This window comes from Bubalus bubalis, chromosome 1, assembly GCF_019923935.1.
Source record: "Bubalus bubalis isolate 160015118507 breed Murrah chromosome 1, NDDB_SH_1, whole genome shotgun sequence".
Classification (NCBI taxonomy): Eukaryota; Metazoa; Chordata; class Mammalia; order Artiodactyla; family Bovidae; genus Bubalus; species Bubalus bubalis.
This window is the reverse complement of record NC_059157.1, coordinates 129,398,433-129,419,001: the sequence shown is the minus strand read 5'-3', so window position 1 is coordinate 129,419,001 and position 20,569 is coordinate 129,398,433. Positions and strand designations below refer to the sequence as shown.

Below are 20,569 nucleotides of genomic sequence, written 5' to 3'. Positions count from 1 at the left end.
TCACTCAGTCGTGTCTGACTCTTTGCAACCCCATGGACTATACAGTCCATGGAATTCTCCAGGCCAGAATACTAGGGTGGGTAGCTTGTCCCTTCTCCAGGGGATCTTCCCAACCCAGGGATCAAACCTAGGTCTCCTACATTGCAGGCGGATTCTTTACCAGCTGAGCCACAAGGGAAGTCCCTTTACAAAAAAATGCACATTGTAAGTATGCAGCTTTTTTAAACATAGTTTTCATAAACACTCAGTTCAAGAAAAAAATAATCATCAACATTCCATCAGAGGGCAGAAAGCTCTCTTCCAGGTAATTTTAGGTCCCGCCCAAGGTACTACCATCAACATTTTCTTTAAAAGGCTCCTCAGTGATTCTAATCTTCAGCCAGAGCTTATTACTACTACCTCTTTCCCAGCCACAGAAGACCTGAGACAACTAAGAGGACCAGTCTAATGAGCATGCTTACCATTATATCTTCTAGATTCTCTCAATACAGCCATGTCACAGAACAAATTACCAGAAATTTAGCTCATGAGTAAATTTTACTCTAGTGTCTATAAAAATGCCTATGTCAAAATGGCCACATTTAGAATTCTACATGGAAACACAAAAGACTTCAAATAGCCAAAACAATTTTAAGAACAGAGCTAGAGGAACCACACTCTCTGACTTCAGACTACACTACAAAGCTATAGTAGTCAAAGCAGTATGGTACTGGTATAAAAATACACATACATCAATGGAACAGGATAGAGCCCAGGAAAATAAAAAATCCACATACCTATGTTCAATCTACAACCAAAGAGGCAAAAATATACAATGGAGAAAAGACAGTCTCTTTATTATTAAAAGACCACTCTCAATAAGTGGTACATATACAACCACATGTAAAAGAATAAAATTAGAACATTGTCTAACATTATATACAAAGATAAACTCAAAATGGATTAAAGACCTAAATGTAAGACCAGATATTATAAAACTCCTAGAGGAAAACACAGGCAGAACACACTTTGACATAAATTGCAGCAATATATATTTTTTTGATCAGTCTCCTAAAGAAAAGGAAATAAAAGCAAAAATAAACAAAAGGAACCACATTAAACTTAAAAGCTTTTGGTCAGCAAAAGAAACCATTGCCAAAACTAAAACACAATCTACTGAATGGGAGAAAATGTTTGCAAATGATATGTCTGATAAGGGATTAACATGCAACATATAAACAATTCATACAATTCAACATCAAAAAAACAAACAACCTGATTAAAAAATGGGCAGAAGAACCCAATGGACATTTCTCCAAAAAGGAAATGCAAACGGCCAACAGGCACATGAAAAGATGCTCAACATCACTAATCAACAGGGAACTGCAAATCAAAACTACAATGAGATATCGCATCACAACTGTCAGAGAGCTACCATCAAAAAGAACAGAAATAATAAATACTGGTAAGGATACGGACAAAAGGGGATACTTCTGCACTGTTGGTGGGAATGTAAATTAGTGCAGCCACTATGGAGGCTTCTCAAAAATCTGAAAAGAGAACTACCATATAACCCAGCAATTCTACTGGGTTCACAGAAGCATTATTTACAATTGCTAGGATCTGCAAGCAACCTAAATGCCCATCAACAGATGAATGGATAAAGAAGATCTGGTATATGTACACAATGGAATACTACCCAGCCATAAAAAAGAATGAAATTTTGCCATTTGCAGCAACATGAATGGACTTGGAAGGCATTATGTTAAATAAAATAAATCTGACAGAGAAAGACAAATATGATGTCACTTATATGAGGAATCTAAAAAATACAACAAACTAGTGAATAATGGCACCCCACTCCAGTACTCTTGCCTGGAGAATCCCATGGATGGAGGAGCCTGGTAGGCTGCAGTCCATGGGGTCGCTAGGAGTCGGACACAACTGAGCAACTTCACTTTGACTTATCACTTTCATGCATTGGAGAAGGAAATGGCAACCCATTCTAGTGTTCTTGCCTGGAGAATCCCAGGGATGGGGGAGCCTGGTGGGCTGCCGTCTATGGGGTCACACAGAGTTGGACACGACTGAAGCGACTTAGCAGCAGCAGCAGTGAACACGACAAAAAAGAAACAGGGAATTCCCGGACAGTCCAGTGGTTAGGACTCAGTACTCTCACTGCCAGGGTCGCAGGTTCAATCTCTGGCCAGGAAACTAAGACGCTGCAAGCTACGCTGCATGACCAGGAAAAAAAAAAGCAGACTCACAGATACATAGAACTACCAGTGCAGAGAGGGGAAAAAGGGAGGGGCAAAATAGGGGTAGGAGACTAAGCGGTATAAACCATTTCGTATAAAATAAGCTACAAGAATATATTCTACAACACGGGGAATATAGCCAATATTTTGTAATAACTGCAAGTGAAATGTATCCTTTAAAAACTGTATAAAAATTAAAAAAAAGAATTCTACATCTTTTGCAAACTTCTTTCAATATCACTACGCACACGTTATTCAATGTCCTTTATTAAAACAATCAGTACGATTCTTGTCAAAGTGAGGGCAAGGTTTGCTCCCCTAATTGGCAAATAGCCTTTTAGTGAAGAACCCTGTGGGCTTCCCAGGTGGCCCTAGGGGTAAAGTACCTGCCTGCCAATGCAGGAGATATAAGAGACACAGGTTTGATCCCTGGGTCAGGAACATCCCCTGGAGGAAGACATGGCAACCCACTCCAGTATTCTTGCCTGGAGAAACCCAGGGACAGAGAAGCCTGGCAAGCTACAGTCCATAGGGTCACAAAGAGTTAGATGTGACTTAGCATGCACGCAAGTAAGCAAAGAACCCTGTACATTGTAACCTACCCAACTTCCTTTTTGATCAGGCAGCTTTCTCTGGCCTAAGTTTTCTGACTTAATTCCAATCACTATGCCCCAATAATAGTCCCATATTACTTATTTCTTGCTTTTACTCTTAATCACTATCTGTAATGCTTACAATTCTCCTCAAATCTTAAATATCCAGGCAAAATGTATGAAGATTATTTGTGTTACTGTAACACTATTTGCATATTGAAAAGCAAAGACATTACTTTGCCAACAAAGGTCCATCTAGTCAAGGCTATGGTTTTTCCAGTAGTCATGTATGGATGTGAGAATTGGACTGTGAAGAAAGCTGAGCGCCGAAGAATTGATGCTTTTGAACTGTGGTGTTGGAGAAGACTCTTGAGAGTCCCTTGGACTGCAAGGAGATCACCCCTGGGTGTTCTTTGGAAGGAATGATGCTAAAGCTGAAACTCCAGTACTCTGGCCACCTCATGAGAAGAGTTGATTCATTGGAAAAGACTCTGATGCTGGGAGGGATTGGGGGCAGGAGGAGAAGGGGACGACAGAGGATGAGATGGCTGGATGGCATCACCGACTCGATGGACGTGAGTTTGAGTGAACTCCGGGAGTTGGTGATAGACAGGGAGGCCTGGCGGGCTGCAATTCATGGAGTCACAAAGAGCCGGACACGACTGAGCGACTGAACTGAACTGAACACTATTTGTGTTCTCACAGCATCTAACGTAATACTAATCCAGATAGACACGGCATTGACAAACTCCCCAGAATTAACATATGACACATTTGCTATAGAGTCGTTACTTACACTGAAAAATGGTCTCAGTGAACTGCCATTAAAAAGGAAAAGGATTTTCACCTCTTTGATTAGAAAGCAAAGATAAAATAAGGAAGCTGACTGGCTTACAAGAAGTTATTTTTGAAACTTCTGATTAAACAACACCTTCCTCTTTCCCAAAATGCCAGACAAGGTCTATTAAATAGGAGCTGAGAGTCAGGAAACTTTTGTTTAATTCTTTCTCTTTCATTGATGAGACAAGTTTTGCTTTCAAAGTACCTGGGGACCTTGGGGGAAAAATGCAAATTATGCATAAAAATGTAAATTATACCTGGCTAGGAGTGAGGCCTAAGAGCCTATATTTCAACCAAATGATGCCATGGACCACACTTTGAATAGTGAGACTGGATGATTTTGGGTATCATGTATCTTGCGCATTAGATTTTACATTTGTAAAATGGTGGTAATAATACTGTATCATGGAAGCTCAAACACGTAATAGATACAAAGTGACAATTACGTTACAGTGCCTGGATTCCTAAGGGCCTTTTACTCCAACTGATAATTAAAAAGTTTTAGAAACAAGCAAATTTTAAATATCTGTGTTTATAAATTAATGCCTACATTGTTCAGTCTAGAAACTCTGATTCTAAAGAAGAGAACACTGATGCAGAAACACATAAATACAAAACAACTGCATATATTCATTAATTCAAATTAATGATTCCCTGTGCCAGGTAACAGGAATGTTGGGAGGTAGAGAAAATAAGTCTCAAATGTGGGTTCTTGTTTTAAGCGGAGCACAGTGGAGTCAAGGAGTCATGATGTGCATTAAAATTGTTAAACAAGAAAATAGCTAATTAAATCTAAAGATGACTGGAACTGGAAAGCAAATGCTAAAGGAAAAGGCAGACATCAATGGGACTTGTTAGAGGCAGGAATTCAGGTGCTAGTGAAGAGCAAGCCTGTAGCAATTGACTCCTAATTATCCTGACTGCTGCCTTTGTTCTCATTCCACCTTTGCCCCCTTCCACTGGCTAATTCCCCACCAGCAGCCACAAAGATCTTATTAAAATATAAATCAGATCACCTCACTCCTCCACTTAAAATCCTCTAATAGCTATTTAGAATGAAATGTAAACTCCTTACTAATGCTCTGTATAAGGCCTATAGTAGTCTAAAAGATGCTGCCTCTACCCTTCTCAGCTTCATCACCTACCACTTTCCTCCTGTGTCTTGTTGGTTTTCCAAACCCAACCCACTGAGTTTGGTCACCAGGCTCTGCCAATTACCATTCTGGACAGCTGGTTCCCTATCAGGTTCTACCAGCAGGGGTCACTGTAGGGCAACTGGCAGCCAGGGAAGCTCTCTGTTCCTCCATAGCCCTCACCAGCAGTTCCCGTGATGAGTCTCTCCTGGAATTTTCAGAACTAGCCTCATGCTCCTAGGTAGGGCCCCTCCACAGAGAACTGAGGAAGAGCTGCAGAAGGTCCTTCCTCCAACCTCTTCCCCGGTCAAAGAGGTAAGTTTTTATCACTAGGTAATTTCAACATACTTTTTTCCTCTTCTAGTCCTTCTAGACAACTGGTGGAACTAATCCCTAACTTAATTCCCCTCTGTTGAAATATCTAGTGGAATTTTACTAACTGGATCCTGAACGACACAGCTCTTCACTGCCTTCCCTCCATCCACACCGAATATTTTTGTCCCTTGAATATAAACCTTATATACATCTCAGTGTCCTGGCAGTCCCATTTGACTGAACTTTTATGGTTGATTCCTTCTCTTCAGGCAGGTCTCTGTTCAACTGTCCAACTCTTTGCAACCCCTGTAGACTGTAGCCTACCAGGCTCCTCCGTCCATGGGATTCTCCAGGCAAGGATACTGGAGTGGGTTGCCATTTCCTTCTCCAGGGATCTTCCCAACCCAGGGATCGAACCCAGGTCTCCCGCATTGTGGGCAGATGCTTTACTGTCTGAGCCACCAGGGAAGTTGCCTTCCCTCCATCCACATCGAATATTTTTGTCCCTTGAACATCAACCTTATACTCATCTCAGTGTCCTGGCAGTCCCATTTGATTGAACTTTTATGATTGGTTCCTTCTCTTCAGGCAGGTCTCTGTTCAACTGGCACCTCTTCAGAGAGGCGCTGATCGCACTTTCAAATGAATATTTAAAAGCATTTCCTAACGAGTCTGTAACCCCTTATCCAGCTTTATTTTCTTTCTACCACTTATAACATTCTTATTTATATTAGTTCTTTACTTGTTTCATTCACTGGAAAGGGTGAATTTAACTCAGATGACCATTATATCTGGTACTGTGGGCAGGAATCCCTTAGAGGAAATGGAGTAGCCATCATAGTCAACAAAAGAGTATGAAATGCAGTACTTGGGTGCAATCTGAAAAACGACAGAATGATCTCTTGTTCGTTTCCAAGGCAAACCATTCAATATCACAGTAATCCTAGTCTATGGCCTGACCAGTAATGCTGAAGAAGCTGAAGTTGAATGGTTCTATGAAGACCTACAAGACCTTCTAGAACTAACACTCAAAAAAGAAGTCCTTTTCATTATAGGGGACTGGAATGCAAAAGTAGGAAGTCAAGAAACACTTGCAGTAACAGGCAAATTTGGCCTTGAGGTACAGAATGAAACAGACCAAAGGCTAATAGACTTTTGCCAAGAGAACGCACTGATCATAGCAACCACTCTCTTCCAACAACACAAGAGAAGACTCTACACATGGACATCATCAGATGGTCAACTCATATCAGACTGATTATATTCTTTGCAGCCAAAGATGGAGAAGCTCTATACAGTCAGCAAAAACAAGACTAGAAGCTGACTGTGGCTCAGATCAGAGATCAGATCAGATAAGTCGCTTAGTCGTGTCCGACTCTTTGCGACCCCATGAATCGCAGCACGCCAGGCCTCCCTGTCCATCACCAACTCCCGGAGTTCACTCAGACTCACATCCATTGAGTCACTGATGCCATCCAGCCATCTCATCCTCTGTTGTCCCCTTCTCCTCCTGCCCCCAATCCCTCCCAGCATCAGAGTCTTTTCCATTGAGTCAACTCTTCGCATGAGGTGGCCAAAGTATTGGAGTTTCAGCTTTAGTATCATTCTTTCCAAAGAAATCCCAGGGCTGATCTCCTTCAGAATGGACTGGTTGGATCTCCTTGCGGTCCAAGGGACTCTCAAGAGTCTTCTCCAACACCACAGTTCAAAAGCATCAATTCTGCAGTGCTCAGCTTTCTTCACAGTCCAACTCTCACATCCATACATGACCACTGGAAAAACCATAGCCTTGACTAGACGGACCTTTGTTGGCAAAGTAATGTCTCTGCTTTTGAATATGCTATCTAAGTTGGTCATAGGTTTCCTTCCAAGGAGTAAGCGTCTTTTAATTTCATGGCTGCAGTCACCATCTGTAGTGATTTTGGAGCCCAGAAAAATAAAGTCTGACACTGTTTCCACTGTTTCCCCATCTATTTCCCATGAAGTGGTGGGACTGGATGCCATGATCTTCGTTTTCTGAACGTTGAGCTTTAAGCCAACTTTTTCACTCTCCACTTTCACTTTCATCAAGAGGCTTTTTAGTTCCTCTTCACTTTCCGCCATAAGGGTGGTGTTGTCTGCATATCTGAGGTTATTGATATTTCTCCCGTCAATCTTGATTCCAGCTTGTGTTTCTTCCAGTCCAGCGTTTCTCATGATGTACTCTGCATAGAAGTTAAATAAACAGGGTGACAATATACAGACTTGACGTACTCCTTTTCCTATTTGGAACCAGTCTGTTGTTCCATGTCCAGTTCTACTGTTGCTTCCTGACCTGCATACAGATTTCTCAGGAGGTAGGTCAGGTGGTCTGGTATTCCCATCTCTTTCAGAATTTTCCAGTTTATTGTGATCCACACAGTCAAAGGTTTTGGCATAGTCAATAAAGCAGAAATAGATGTTTTTCTGGAACTCTCTTGCTTTTTCCATGATCCAGCGGATGTTGGCAATTTAATGCCAAATTCAGACTTAAATTCAGAAAGTAGGGAAAACCATTCAGGTATGACCACAGACTATTCAGGTATGACCTAAATCAAATCCCTTACAATTATATAGTGTGGAAGTGAGAAATAGATTCAAGGGATTAGATTTGATAGACAGAGTGCCTGAAGAACTATGGATGGAGGTTCATGACATTGTAAAGGAGGCAGGGATCAAGACCATCCTCAAGAAAAAGAAACGCAAAAAGACCAAATGGTTGTCTGAGAGGCCTTACAAATAGCTGTGAAAAGAAAAGAAGTGAAAAGCAATGGAGAAAAAGAAAGATACTAAATGCATTTGAATGCATTCCATTGGAATGCAGAGTTCCAAAAAATAGCAAGGAGAGATAAGAAAGCCTTCCTCAGTGATCAATGCAAAGAAATAGAGGAAAGCAATAGAATGGGAAAGACTAGAGATCGTGTCAAGAAAAGTAGAGATATGAAAGTTATGACCAACCTAGATAGCATATTAAAAAGCAGAGACATTACTTTGCCAACAAAGGTCCATCTAGTCAAGGCTATGGTTTTTCCAGTAGTCATGTACGTGAGATGTGAGAGTTGGACTGTGAAGAAAGCTGAGCACCGAAGAATTGCTGCTTTTGAACTGTGGTGTTGGAGAAGACTCTTGAGAGTCCCTTGGACTGCAAGGAGATCCAACCAGTCCGTTCTAAAGGAGATCAGCCCTGGGTGTTCTTTGGAAGGAATGATGCTAAAGCTGAAACTCCAGTACTCTGGCCATCTCATGCGAAGAGTTGACTCAATGGAAAAGACTCTGATGCTGGGAGGGATTGGGGGCAGGAGGAGAAGGGGACGACAGAGGATGAGATGGCTGGATGGCATCAGTGACTCAATGGATGTGAGTCTGAGTGAACTCCGGGAGTTGGTGATGGACAGGGAGGCCTGGTGTGCTGCGATTCATGGGGTTGCAAAGAGTCGGACATGACTGAGCGACTGAACTGACTGAACTGAAGGGAACATTTCATGCAAAGATGGGCACAATAAAGGACAGAAATGGTACGGACCTAACAGAGGCAGAAGATATTAAGAAGAGGTGGCAAGAATACGCAGAAGAACTATACAAAAAAGATCTTCATGACCCAGATAATCACAAAGGTGTGATCACTCACCTAGAGCCAGACATCCTGGAATGTGAAGTCAAGTGGGCCTCAGGAGGCATCACTTTGAACAAAGCTAGTGGAGGAGATGGAATTCAGTTGAGCTATTTCAAATCCTGAAAGATGATGCTGTGAAAGTGCTGCACTTGATATGCCAGCAAATTTGGAAAACTCAGCAGTGGCCACAGGACTGGAAAAGGTCAGTTTTCATTCTAATCCCAAAGAAAGGCAATGCCAAAGAATGCTCAAACTGCACAATTGCACTGATCTTACACGCTAGTAAAGTAATGCTCAAAATTCTCCAAGCCAGGCTTCAACAGTATGTGAACTGTGAACTTCCAGATATTCAAGCTGGATTTAGAAAAGGCAGAGGAACCAGAGATCAAATTGCCAACATCTGCTGGATTATCAAAAAAGCAAGAGAGTTCCAGAAAAACATTAATTGTGCTTTATTAACTATGCCAAAGCCTTTGACAGTGTGGATCACAATAAACTGTGGAAAATTCTGAAAGAGATGGGAATACCAGACCACTTGACCTGCATCTTGAGAAATCTGTATGCAGGTCAGGAAGTAACAGTTAGAACTGGACATGGAACAACAGACTGGTTCCAAATAGGAAAAGGAGTATATTGTCACCCTGCTTATTTAACTTATATGCAGAGTACATCATGAGAAACACTGGGCTCGATGAAGCACAAGCTGGAATCAAGATTTCTGGGAGAAATGTCAATAACCTCAGATATGCAGACAACACCACCCTTATGGCAGAAAGTGAAGAGGAACTAAAAAGCCTTTTGATGAAAGTGAAAGAGGAGAGTGAAAAAGTTGGCTTAAAGCTCAACATTCAGAAAACTAAGATCATGGCATCTGGTCCCATCACTTCATGGCAAATAGATGGGGAAACAATGGAAACAGTGACAGATTTTATTTTGGGGGGCTCCAAAATTACTGCAGATGGTGACTGCAGCCATGAAATTAAAAGATGCCTGCTTATTAGAAGAAAAGTTATGACCAACTTAGACAGCATATTAAAAAGCAGAGACATTACGTTGCCACCAAAGGTCCATCTAGTCAAAGCTATAGTTTTTGTCATGTATGGATGTGAGAGTTGGACCATAAAGAAAGCTGAGCGCCGAAGAATTGATGCTTTGAACTGTGATGTTGGAGAAGACTCTTGAGAGTCCCTTAAACTGCAAGGAGATCCAACCAGTCCATCCTAAAGGAAATCAGTCCTGAATATTCATTGAAATGACTGATGCTGAAACTGAAACTCCAATATTTTGGCCACCTGATGCGAAGAACTGACTCATTGGAAAAGACCCTGATGCTGGGAAAGATTGAAGGTGGGAGGAGAAGGGGATGACAGAGGATGAGATGGTTGAATGGCATCACTGACTCGATGGTCATGTGCTTGAGTAAACTCTGGGAGTTGGTGATGGACAGGGAGGCATGGTGTTTTGCGGTCCATGGGGTCGCAAAGAGTCAGACATGACTGAACGGCTGAACTGAACTGAACTGGTTTCATTATTTTCTGCTTCAACTACCAGAGTGTAGCTTTAGACACAGGGTATAAACTCTTAGCCATTGCTGCATTCATACTTAGAAGCTGGCACAAAGCAGAAGACCAAATAATGCTTGCTGAGCAAATAAAAGAGTACTTTAGGCACATAGAACAATATAAGCAAATGCTCAGGGAAATAAGCATGATGTATAAAGATGGAGAAAAGTTCACTGTAGCCATAATAAAGAACTGGTGATGAGAGGTAAGTTTTGATAAATACTGGAAACACTCAAATGCTAGGCTGAAGAGTTTGAACTTTACCTTGTAACCACTGGAGATTTACTCACTGGGGAATAGGATGAGACAGGGGGTAAGTTATTGAGAAAAAAATAAAGAGTAGGTGGTATTGATGAAACAAGTGTTTAGGAAACACCTGTCTTACAGTAAAAGCAAGTGCTAGCAGTAATCTGCCTAGCACAACTCATTGGATGGGCAGGGGATTTAGAAGCAAGGAAATCAGATGAGAATCAGAAAATCCAGATAAGAGATTGTAAGGACTGGCTGTGTGATTAAAAAGAACTTCTGGAGACAATTCATAGAAAGATTCAATACGAGTTGGCTCCTGTTTTATTTTGAAGGATGAGAGACGTAATAGCAGTGAAGTTTTGAGCCTGAGATGTTGAAAAACCAGGGAGCAGAGCCCTGGAATGAGACTGCGAAGTCAAGAGGGAAAAAGATTCCTTTTTTGATTCTACTTTTCTTTATAATTTAGACCACCATCTAATTCTTTCTTAGGGAGAAATCTCCCTAAGAATCTGATGTTCCTAGGACCTGTCTTAGAAGATAGAGGATTTCTTGGAAGACAGAGGATCTCCCTCTTAAATATGTAATTAAAACCTCCCTCTACCTGTTTCCCCAAAGATCTAAAGCTTTTACATCTAAAGATCTAAACCACAGGATTCAGTAAGAAGGTAGAGTGGCTGATAAGAAGGGACACGTCTTGTTTACAATAACAACCCCATTCATTTCAGTTCAGTCACTCAGTCATGTCCGACTCTTTGCAACCCCATGAATTGCAGCATGCCAGGCCTCTGTGTCCATCACCGACTCCCAGAGTTTACTCAAACTCATGTTTATCGAGTCGGTGATGCCATCCAGCCATCTCATCCTCTGTCGTCCCCTTCTCCTCCTGCCCCCAATCCCTCCCAGCATCAGAGTCTTTTCCAATGAGTCAACTCTTCGCATGAGATGGCCAAAGTTTTGGAGTTTCAGCTTCAGTATCAGCCCTTCCAATGAACACCCAGGACTGGTCTCCTTTAGAATGGACTGGTTGGATCTCCTTGCAGTCCCAGGGACTCTCAAGAGTCTTCTCCAACACCACAGTTCAAAAGCATCAATTCTTCGGCGCTCAGCTTTCTTCACAGTCCAACTCTCACATCCATACGTGACCACTGGAAAAACCATAGCCTTGACTAGATGGACCTTTGTTGGCAAAGTAATGTCTCTGCTTTTCAATGCTATCTAGGTTGGTCATAACTTTCCCTCCAAGGAGTAACAGCCTTTTAATTTCGTGGCTGCAATCACCATCTGCAGTGATTTTGGAGCCCCCAAAAATAAAGTCTGACACTGTTTCCACTGTTTTCCCATCTATTTCCCATGAAGTGAACAACCCCATAATCAAATGTAAAAACCTTAGGAATAGTTAAAAAGAGAAAACAAGTTCTATAAATAATAAGTTATTTTGTGTAAACTGTACAAAACTTATTCCTCTTGCAATGAAGATTTCTTCATGACTCTATTACCTGTGCGGCAGAGATCTTGGCCACTTGAATGATTTTTTCCATAGAAAGGTAGCTCTGCTGAGAGGGAGCGGGGCCGATGAGATAGGCTTCATCTGCCTGTGGAAGGAATATTACAGGCTTAACAGACCACACAGCTAGGACCCATGTGTACCCTGTACAGAACTGCTGGCTGCCTAAGACAACGCAAGAACTGAGAAAGCAGCAGCAGCTCATGCCTATGTTACCAAAATTAGCCAGTTTGGATTCTTTTGCATGAGATACCAAAACTTGACTTTTTATGAATAAAACACACAGAGTGAAATTAAAGTGCTCTGGGTTAGGAAGGAAGAGGCATTAGTCACAGCATTATTATTAGCAACAAGAGTAACCTTAAATGTAGTTAATGCCAAAAACACAGTTTGAAAACAGACAAAATATACAACAGATGTATATAGCAAGAAATAAAATTACAAAGTTTCCTGAAGTTTTATAATTATTACAGTATGATAATATTCCTTCTATACATTTGTGAACTATTTTATACTGTCCCTTAAAACTGTCACATAATCATAGCATCTCTTGAAGCAGACCAGATCAATTTGGGACATATCTTTGATCAATTTGGGACATATCTTTCCATTTCCACATTCCTATTTATTTGAACATATTTTTATAACCATTCAACAGTTTTAGTTTTTGTTTTTATACAAATAGGGTTAAACTCTAGAGTCACTATCTGCAATTCCTTTTTTCATTAACAGTACATCCCTAGTACACATGTCTATGTCATTTTTTTGAAACAACTGCATAAAGTTCCACAGTAGGGAGGTAACTTAGTTCATTTAATCAGGTACCTCTTAACAGACATTCAAACCATAATGGCAAATGGATGCCAGCAACATCTTGTACATGACTCGGGGGGCACATGTATGAGTGTATCTCTGGGCGGAGATCTAGAGGAGTGTTTGCAGGGTTGGGTGAAAGACATGACATTTTAATCATTCCTGGTTAATCATCCTTTGAAATGGTGTCATTAATATATATTTCTATCAGCAAATTAATTTCTAACCACGTTAACCAGCACTGAATAGTATCCATCTTGCATAGGAGTAACATGGAAATCTGCTTTTCAAGCTATCAATCTGGCTGAAGTGTAGAATATATTGTGGGAGGGGGTCAGGAGTAGAAGTAGGCAAACCACGTACAAGGAGGGTACAGCATCTGACCAGGTGAAGATGACAGTGGTTCTGACTTAAGGCACAGGAGGTAGAGGGCAGAGGGAAGTGCAAAGAAATGCTTGAGAAGCAGAATTGACAACAACTGGGGATTGTCTGGATCGGGGAGGGGGAATGATGTAGACTGGGGATGAGGATGGGAGATATTCAAATAACCCCCAAATCTCTGGCATTACTATTCTTATAAGCAATGGTACTGCGATCTACTGGCTTAAGGAAGTCTGTAAGAAAAGCAGCTTCAGAAAAGATGAAAGGTGATGAGTTCAATTTTGGACATACTGGTTTGGTGCTCATCCAGGGGGAGCTGGACAGACATGGATCACATTCAAAAGGAAGGGTGGGCTAGAAACTCACTTTTGAAAGTTTTTACCAAAGGAGTTGATGATACAATCTAGAGTGAGAGTGCACGGTGAGAAAAGGAGAAATTGGAAGATTCTTGGTAGGAGACAGAAGGATTCCAGAGCACAGGAAGACAACTGGCCTTGAATGGGAAGAGGGCAGATGCAGATGCAGTGAGTGGGTTCTGTGGCAGGAAGCTCAGTCCTACATCCTCTGTGAATTGGGATCAGGTGAGAACACATGGTAGGTGGAGACTCAGAGGCTGGAATGGAGCAAAATGGGCTCCAGATAGAATCTGAGAGGAAAGTGGCCAGAGAGCTGGATGGGCCTGCTGTGCAGTGTGGAAAACCCAGGTGAAGCAGGTCACCAGGAATTTCTGTCAGTCTTTGGAGTCTTGCTGCAGCCAGAAAGAAGGCCAGTAGCGAAGTTCATCCATGGTTGGGTTCTGTCTGGTGTTAATAACTAGTAACAATCACAAACCTCAGGGGAGTATGGTCCTTTCAGTTATAATTTACAGTTAAGTCAAGGCTCAGAAACATTAAGTGAGTTGCCCAAGATCCCTTGGCCAGTAAGTGGCAGTTGCGAAGTCTGACCTCAGTCCTTCTGGTAAATCAAGGATCTGGATGTGTGCCACTGACAGTGGGATCTGTGGGTCAGCTGCACTCTCTGAATCAACCCTTGACGAAACAGGACCTTGCCTACCAGTCAACTGCACCACTAAGCACATAGTTTAGTTCCACTGGTGTTGTTTAGTTACCAAGATAAATTATTACTGAGCAGGTTGAACTTGCCTACTTAGACACTGTTAACACTAGCAAATATAAACTGTCAACCAAGAAGTAAAATACTGACACAATAAACAAGTAACAGTCATTTACAAAATTTGACTTCTGGTTTTTAAAAACATACCATGTCAACATGCATGGAATTCCTGTCGGCCTCACTATAAACAGCCACAGACTGTACACCCATTTTTTTGGCTGTCCGTATCACCCTGCAGGCAATTTCTCCTCTGTTTGCAATGAGGACCTTGGAAATGTTTTGTCCTGTTTAAAATACCATGAAAACCATATACAAATATTACTGGGGAATTAAGGAATGAGAATGCAAAATATAGTTGTCCCTCAGTATAGGTGGGGGATTGGTTAACTACTTGGTGACCATGAGTACATAACCCCAGGCCTCCTAGGCCTAAGGACTGATAATGTGACATCACCCTGTGACATCACCCTGTTTCCTCACCATCAGCCAATCAGAGACTTGTGCACAAGCTCATCACATATCCTGAGACCCATCTCCCTTACCTGACTTCTAAAGATGTTGTGCTGAAACCCTTCTGGGGAACTCAGGGCTTTCTGAGGCATGAGCCCTGCAATAAACCTTTCTCTGCTCCAAACTTCAATGTTTTGGTTTATTTGGCCTCACTGTCTGTGGGGCACACAAACTTGAGCTAACAATTCAGCTAAAAGAAATGGTAGCTCCAGGATTTGAACCCAGGTTAGCTTCACTCCACAATGAGTGAAGCTCTTCGTCACTCTGCTCCATTGCCTCTATCCCTCTGTACACAGCGGTGTGAGTTAAGTATATAAAAATAATCTATTATGCACACATTAAATAATTAAACCTTTCCTTTTCTTCACAATCTGAAACAAAGCCAAACAGAAGACACTGTCAGTACCTGTGGTTGTTGCATACTTCCTTGTTCTCTGCTTCCAAGCCCATCCCCTATAAAATGAATCCAAATGGAATTACAATTAAACAGGATATATAAGATCTGTCATTGCTTTTTCAGAAGAATCTCAATTTTTTAAAACTTGAAATCAAGTCCAGATAAGACCTTAGTTAAATCTAAAGCCTACAGCATGATTTAATAAGATTTTCTTTGTAGGAAGAAAACAAATATAGAAATCAAAAATTACAGTTCTGACTGATTTCCCTGGCACTCCATGCCCTTGACCAGACCACCTAACCTGCTCTGCTCACTCCTGAGTCTGGTAAGAGAGCCTGGAGTTAGAGACAATTAGAAAGCTAAGGTACTTCAAGATCATCCAGTTCAGCTTTTTTCCCAAACTCTTTTCACTAGAACCCAAAGTAAAAACTATGTTCAACTTTACAATCCAATACAAACACAGAAGTTTCAAGAAAGAAAAATTTCCCTATGTTTCAGTAGTTCCTGTTCTATTCCATTTTATTAAATAAAACATTGATCAAACTACAGTTGGAAAAATACTGATCTAATTCACTCCTCTGGTAAGACAGGTTTGCACAGCTAAGCCCAGAGAAATAAAGGGAACAAGCTGAGCAAAGGCAGTAGAAAGAGTGCTGGTGACACCAAGCAAGTCACTTACATCAGTGTTTCTCAATCTTTTTTTCATTACTTCCCACTAAAAAAAAAAACACTAAGGAAAAAGATTTTGTAGGAGGGGTTGAGCTTTGCAGAGCCACCAACAATGGTAATTAACATCTAAGATTTTTTCACTCTCTCAAGAAACAATTTTTATATAAATAAGAAATGGAGAAGCAGGGAGCGTAATAATTTGTATCTTAACCAGGAAGAAGATCATTAATGTCTAACAACTTTAAGTTCTACCATACCTATTGATACAGTAACTTAACATTGAAACCAACCAAGAACTGATAGAAAGCAGGCCAAATTCATACAATGCGTATTAGGTGTCAGTTAAAAAGAATACCCTTGGACTGCAAGGAAATCCAACCAGTCCATCCTAAAGGAAATCAGTCCTGGGTGTTCACTGGAAGGACTGATGCTGAAGCTGAAACTCCAATACCTTGGCCACCTCATGAGAAGAGTTGACTCACTGGAAAAGACCCTGATGCTGGGAGGGATTGGGCGCAGCAGGAGAAGGAGACGACAGAGGATGAGATGGCTGGATGGCATCACGGACTCGATGGACATGAGTTTGAGTAGGCTCTGGGAGCTGGTGATGGACAAGGAAGCCTGGCGTGCTGCAGTCCATGGGGTCACAAAGAGTCAGACAGGACTGAGTAACTGAACTGAACTGATTATAGATACTGCATAACTCATATGTGTAACATATACATGTATCAATAGTATATATAGAAATGTAATTGAACAGGACTAGCCTTTCACTGGAGCAGAGATGCAGGAGGCTAGATTGTTAGAGTGGAGGACCAGACACTCATTGCCCTGTGATGCACACTCAGTCAAAAGCTGACATCCACAAAGGGCTCCTGGGAAGACCCATAGCTTCGGCACTTGAGTTCCACAAGACAGTTTTCTCAGGAGGTTACTGCTTTCCCACATCTTTCCAATCACCTGACAGTTTTCTTGAGCTTCAGTGGTGAAGCCAGGATCAAAGTCTCTTCCTATCACAGTCTTCAGATAGGTTTACTGATAAGATTCAAGGCCTGTCCTGGACAAGTGTCTGCTGCTAAGTCACTACAGTCATGTCCGACTCTGTGCGAGCCCACAGACAGCAGCCCACCAGGCTCCCCCGTCCCTGGGATTCTCCAGGCAAGCACACTGGAGTGGGTTGCCATTTCCTTCTCCAATGCAGGAAAGAGAAAAGTGAAAGGGAAGTCGCTCAGTGGTGTCCGACCCTAGCGACCCTATGGACTGCAGCCTACCAGGCTCTTCCGTCCATGGGGTTTTCCAGGCAAGAGTACTGGAGTAGGGTGCCATTGCCTTCTCCGGGACAAGTGTCTATAAAATTGCAATTTTTTGATAAATCCAGCTAAGACTCTGATTCTATTTTAAGGACATTGCTGAACTAAAGTCTTCTTCTGCCATTTTCCAGTGTAGACCCCACACACATCACTTTAACTATAATCTTCTATCCCAACAACATTCTGACTGGTCTACTCCATTTTTCACCATTTACAATTTAAAACACTTTAAAAAACATTAAGAAGTTGCCTTCATGAGATTATTGTACCCTGATTCAAGAATTTCTACACTAGTTTATCCGCATTTAAAAAATTCTACCACTAGACTAGATTTCTTTTCTGAATTACTACAAAATCATAACATAAAAAGATATGTAAATGTATAGCCATGGCTGATTCATGTGAATGTATGGCAAAAACCACAATATTGTAAATTAGCCTCCAATTGAAAAAAAAAAAAAAAAGATATGTAAAGAAGGACTTCCTTGGTGGTTTAGTGGCTAAGCCTTGGCGCTCTCAATACAGGCCTGGGTTTGATCCCTGGTCAGGGAACTAGATTCCGCATGCTCCAACTAAAAGATTCTGCATGTTGCAATGAAGACCTGGCCCAGCCAAATAAGTATTTTTTAAAAACTGAAATAAAATCTTTAAAAATAACAAATAAATAAATCAGATCATGGTACTCCCTGCTCAATTCCTCCTCCAATTGTTTCCCTGTGTCACTTAGAATGAAATCCCAATTCTTAAAAAAAAAGACATGTAAACACCCTATATACTGATAAGATTTTAGTTCTGCATGCCATTAACAACTCTAACATTTTCCAGGGTGACAACTATTTGAGAATAGATACCTAATACCTAAAAATTTGAGAGGTAGAGAGAAGTAAGAGAAAATGAGTCTGTATAGTATCCTGAAGAGCCCTGGAAACTTAAGAAAAAATCAGGAGAAAGAGAAGAGCACTAACATTGCTTTCACCATCATATTTTACTCTGGGGCTAGTCCTACACAATTAAATAACTGAAAATCTACATATATACAATAACTTTGGGACAATAAAAGAAAACAAAAAAACTTGAGACTTAAATCATTGAGTCTGCAAAGGCTACTTCTATGGATTGATTCATATGCATCAGATTCTATTTAAGAATAAACAAATAGTTCTATTTATTCTATTTAAGCCTCTTCACATTAATGTTAATTCATTTAATAAGCACAGTCCAAGATACTAGTATTGTCTCTTCTAGGGATAGTATCATCATCTCCTCCTAAAGAAACTGATGCACTGAAGTAGGTAACTTGCCCAAGATTACTCACACACCCAGTGAAGAGCAAACTGAATCCCCTGAACTCTGACTGCATCGAGTCTGTGCCCTTAAACTATACTATCTTTCCAGAATGATTAAAGGAGGAGGAAGCAGAGGAGGTGCGAAGAGAAGGCAAAGGAAGTTAAAGAAGCCTGCTATCTGGAAACCTGGGGGTATCTTCACTGCCAGAGTTATTGTCGTGGGTGCGTGCTAAGTCGCTTTAGATCAGATCAGATCAGATCAGTCGCTCAGTCGTGTCCGACTCTTTGCGACCCCATGAATCGCAGCACGCCAGGCCTCCCTGTCCAACTCCCGGAGTTAACTGAGACTCACGTCCATCGAGTCAGTGATGCCATCCAGCCATCTCATCCTCTGTCGTCCCCTTCTTCTCCTGCCCCCAATCCCTCCCAGCATCAGAGTCTTTTCCAATGAGTCAACTCTTCGCATGAGGTGGCCAAAGTACTGGAGTTTCAGCTTTAGCATGAGTCGCGTCCAATTCTGTGAGACCCGATGGCCTGTAGCCTGCCAGGCTCCTCTGTCCATGGGATTCTCCAGGCAAGAATACTGGAGTGGGATGCCAGTGCCCTCCTCCAGGGGATCTTCCCCACCAGGGATCATGCATTGGCAGGTGGGTTCTTTACCATAAGCGCCAAAGCTTAAAACCTGAAACTCATTAGCAGTCAGGTTAGCTAGAGTGAGTCATATCTGATACGTACCAAGCTGTTGACAAAACCTATCAGCCCCCTTGGACGATAAATTTGTTGTTGTTAACTTGATTTATCTCAGGGAAGGGGAAGAACTCCAAGAGCCCTTAGCGTCTTGGCGCCATTTCTTACTGAGAGTCGGACACGACTGAGCAACTCACACACACAGCTGCAGTGCAATGTAGGGCAAGTCGTTGGCTCTTTCGGACTTCACCAGAAGAGGGATTACAACAAAGCTCGCCGCAGACTGCAAGCAGTGAAAGCCCAGTGTGAATGGTTAGCAGCCGCACGAGCGTTTTTCTTGCCCCTGTGGCGAGTGGAGCATGGAGATGGCAGGCCCAGCTCCACCCCCACCAAAATGGGTAGAAGGCTGAAGGGTAGAGGTGTGGAAGGGAAAAAGAAGGGAATCCCGCCGGGATGGGCTAGAATTTTTCTTCCGTCCTTCCTCCCCCTCGACCCTTGGCTCCTCTGCGCCTCTCACAGCGCTCACGAGTCCATTCACTTCCGGGCGCGACAATGATCCACCGCCCCTCCACCCGCCGTTACCTCGGCGGCAGCAGCAAGCGCGGGACTCGCTGCCACCGGTGCCTCTCCGCCGCCACGAGCAGCACCGACACCGCAGAGGCCGCCGCCATGTCCCTCAGCCGCGTCGCTCTCTGATGCCTTAAGCTACGAGCTGCGGCCCCCTCACTACAAAAATTTGTGCCAGCTGCGCAGCCCTCTTGTCTTCCGCCGGCCACCGTACAAGTCAAAGCCAAGCAATAGGCCGACCGAAGAGTGCTGGGGGCGTCTCCACCAAAACCAATCAAAGAACAGAGCAGGGCTTGGAGGCGGCGATTGGCCAGTCGGGTCTCGCGCCGCGGGGGTGTGGTCCCCGCTTCTCCGCCCTTTGCACCAGTTCATGGACGGATCAGCTGTGTCCTCAGTTTCTCTGGAATCCGACTTGCTGTCCCTTCCCCTGGACCTCGGCGTTCCTTGGTTCTGGAACCCTCCTCCTGACGTTTATTATTAAAACCGCGCGGAAGCTGGAGAGGCAGAGTCATGGGAAAAAAGTCAAATGGAGTGGGAGCAAGATAAAATTCTCTAGTGCTCTCGAGAACGGTTAAAATAAATAAGATAATTAGCTAAAATTGAAAACAACCTGAACTTTTAGAAAAGTGTTTTAATTGTTGCAAAGAAGAAGTCAGAATCGAAATGAAGAATATCTAGCAAATAAAAGTACTGAAAAGACTACATATAGATGCTTATTTGAGATAGCTAAAATCCACGATTATAGGAAGATTACAGTGAAAGTAAGCCATCC

At 42.2% G+C, this 20,569-nt stretch overlaps 1 protein-coding gene across 5 annotated transcripts in view; it reads right to left on the bottom strand.

Annotated features, from left to right (window-relative positions):
* The window catches only part of MCCC1 (methylcrotonyl-CoA carboxylase subunit 1), a 60,205-nt gene extending 40,170 nt beyond the window's left edge, over window positions 1-20,035 (bottom strand). Inside the window, exons 1-4 of one of the 5 annotated variants that reach the window (XM_025287711.3) lie at window positions 19,813-20,035; window positions 15,288-15,334; window positions 14,519-14,655; window positions 12,057-12,152 (exon numbers count right to left, since the gene is read on the bottom strand). In XM_025287711.3, the coding sequence (XP_025143496.2) occupies window positions 12,057-12,152; window positions 14,519-14,655; window positions 15,288-15,334; window positions 19,813-19,901 (369 nt within the window). In that variant the 5' untranslated portion in view covers window positions 19,902-20,035. Of the gene's footprint in view, window positions 1-12,056; window positions 12,153-14,518; window positions 14,656-15,287; window positions 15,335-19,812 lie in introns of those variants that run through there. The other 4 variants (XR_006551630.2, XM_025287707.3, XM_044944325.2 and 1 more) reach the window with 4 other exon arrangements.
* Between the last annotated feature and the right edge of the window lie 534 nt (window positions 20,036-20,569).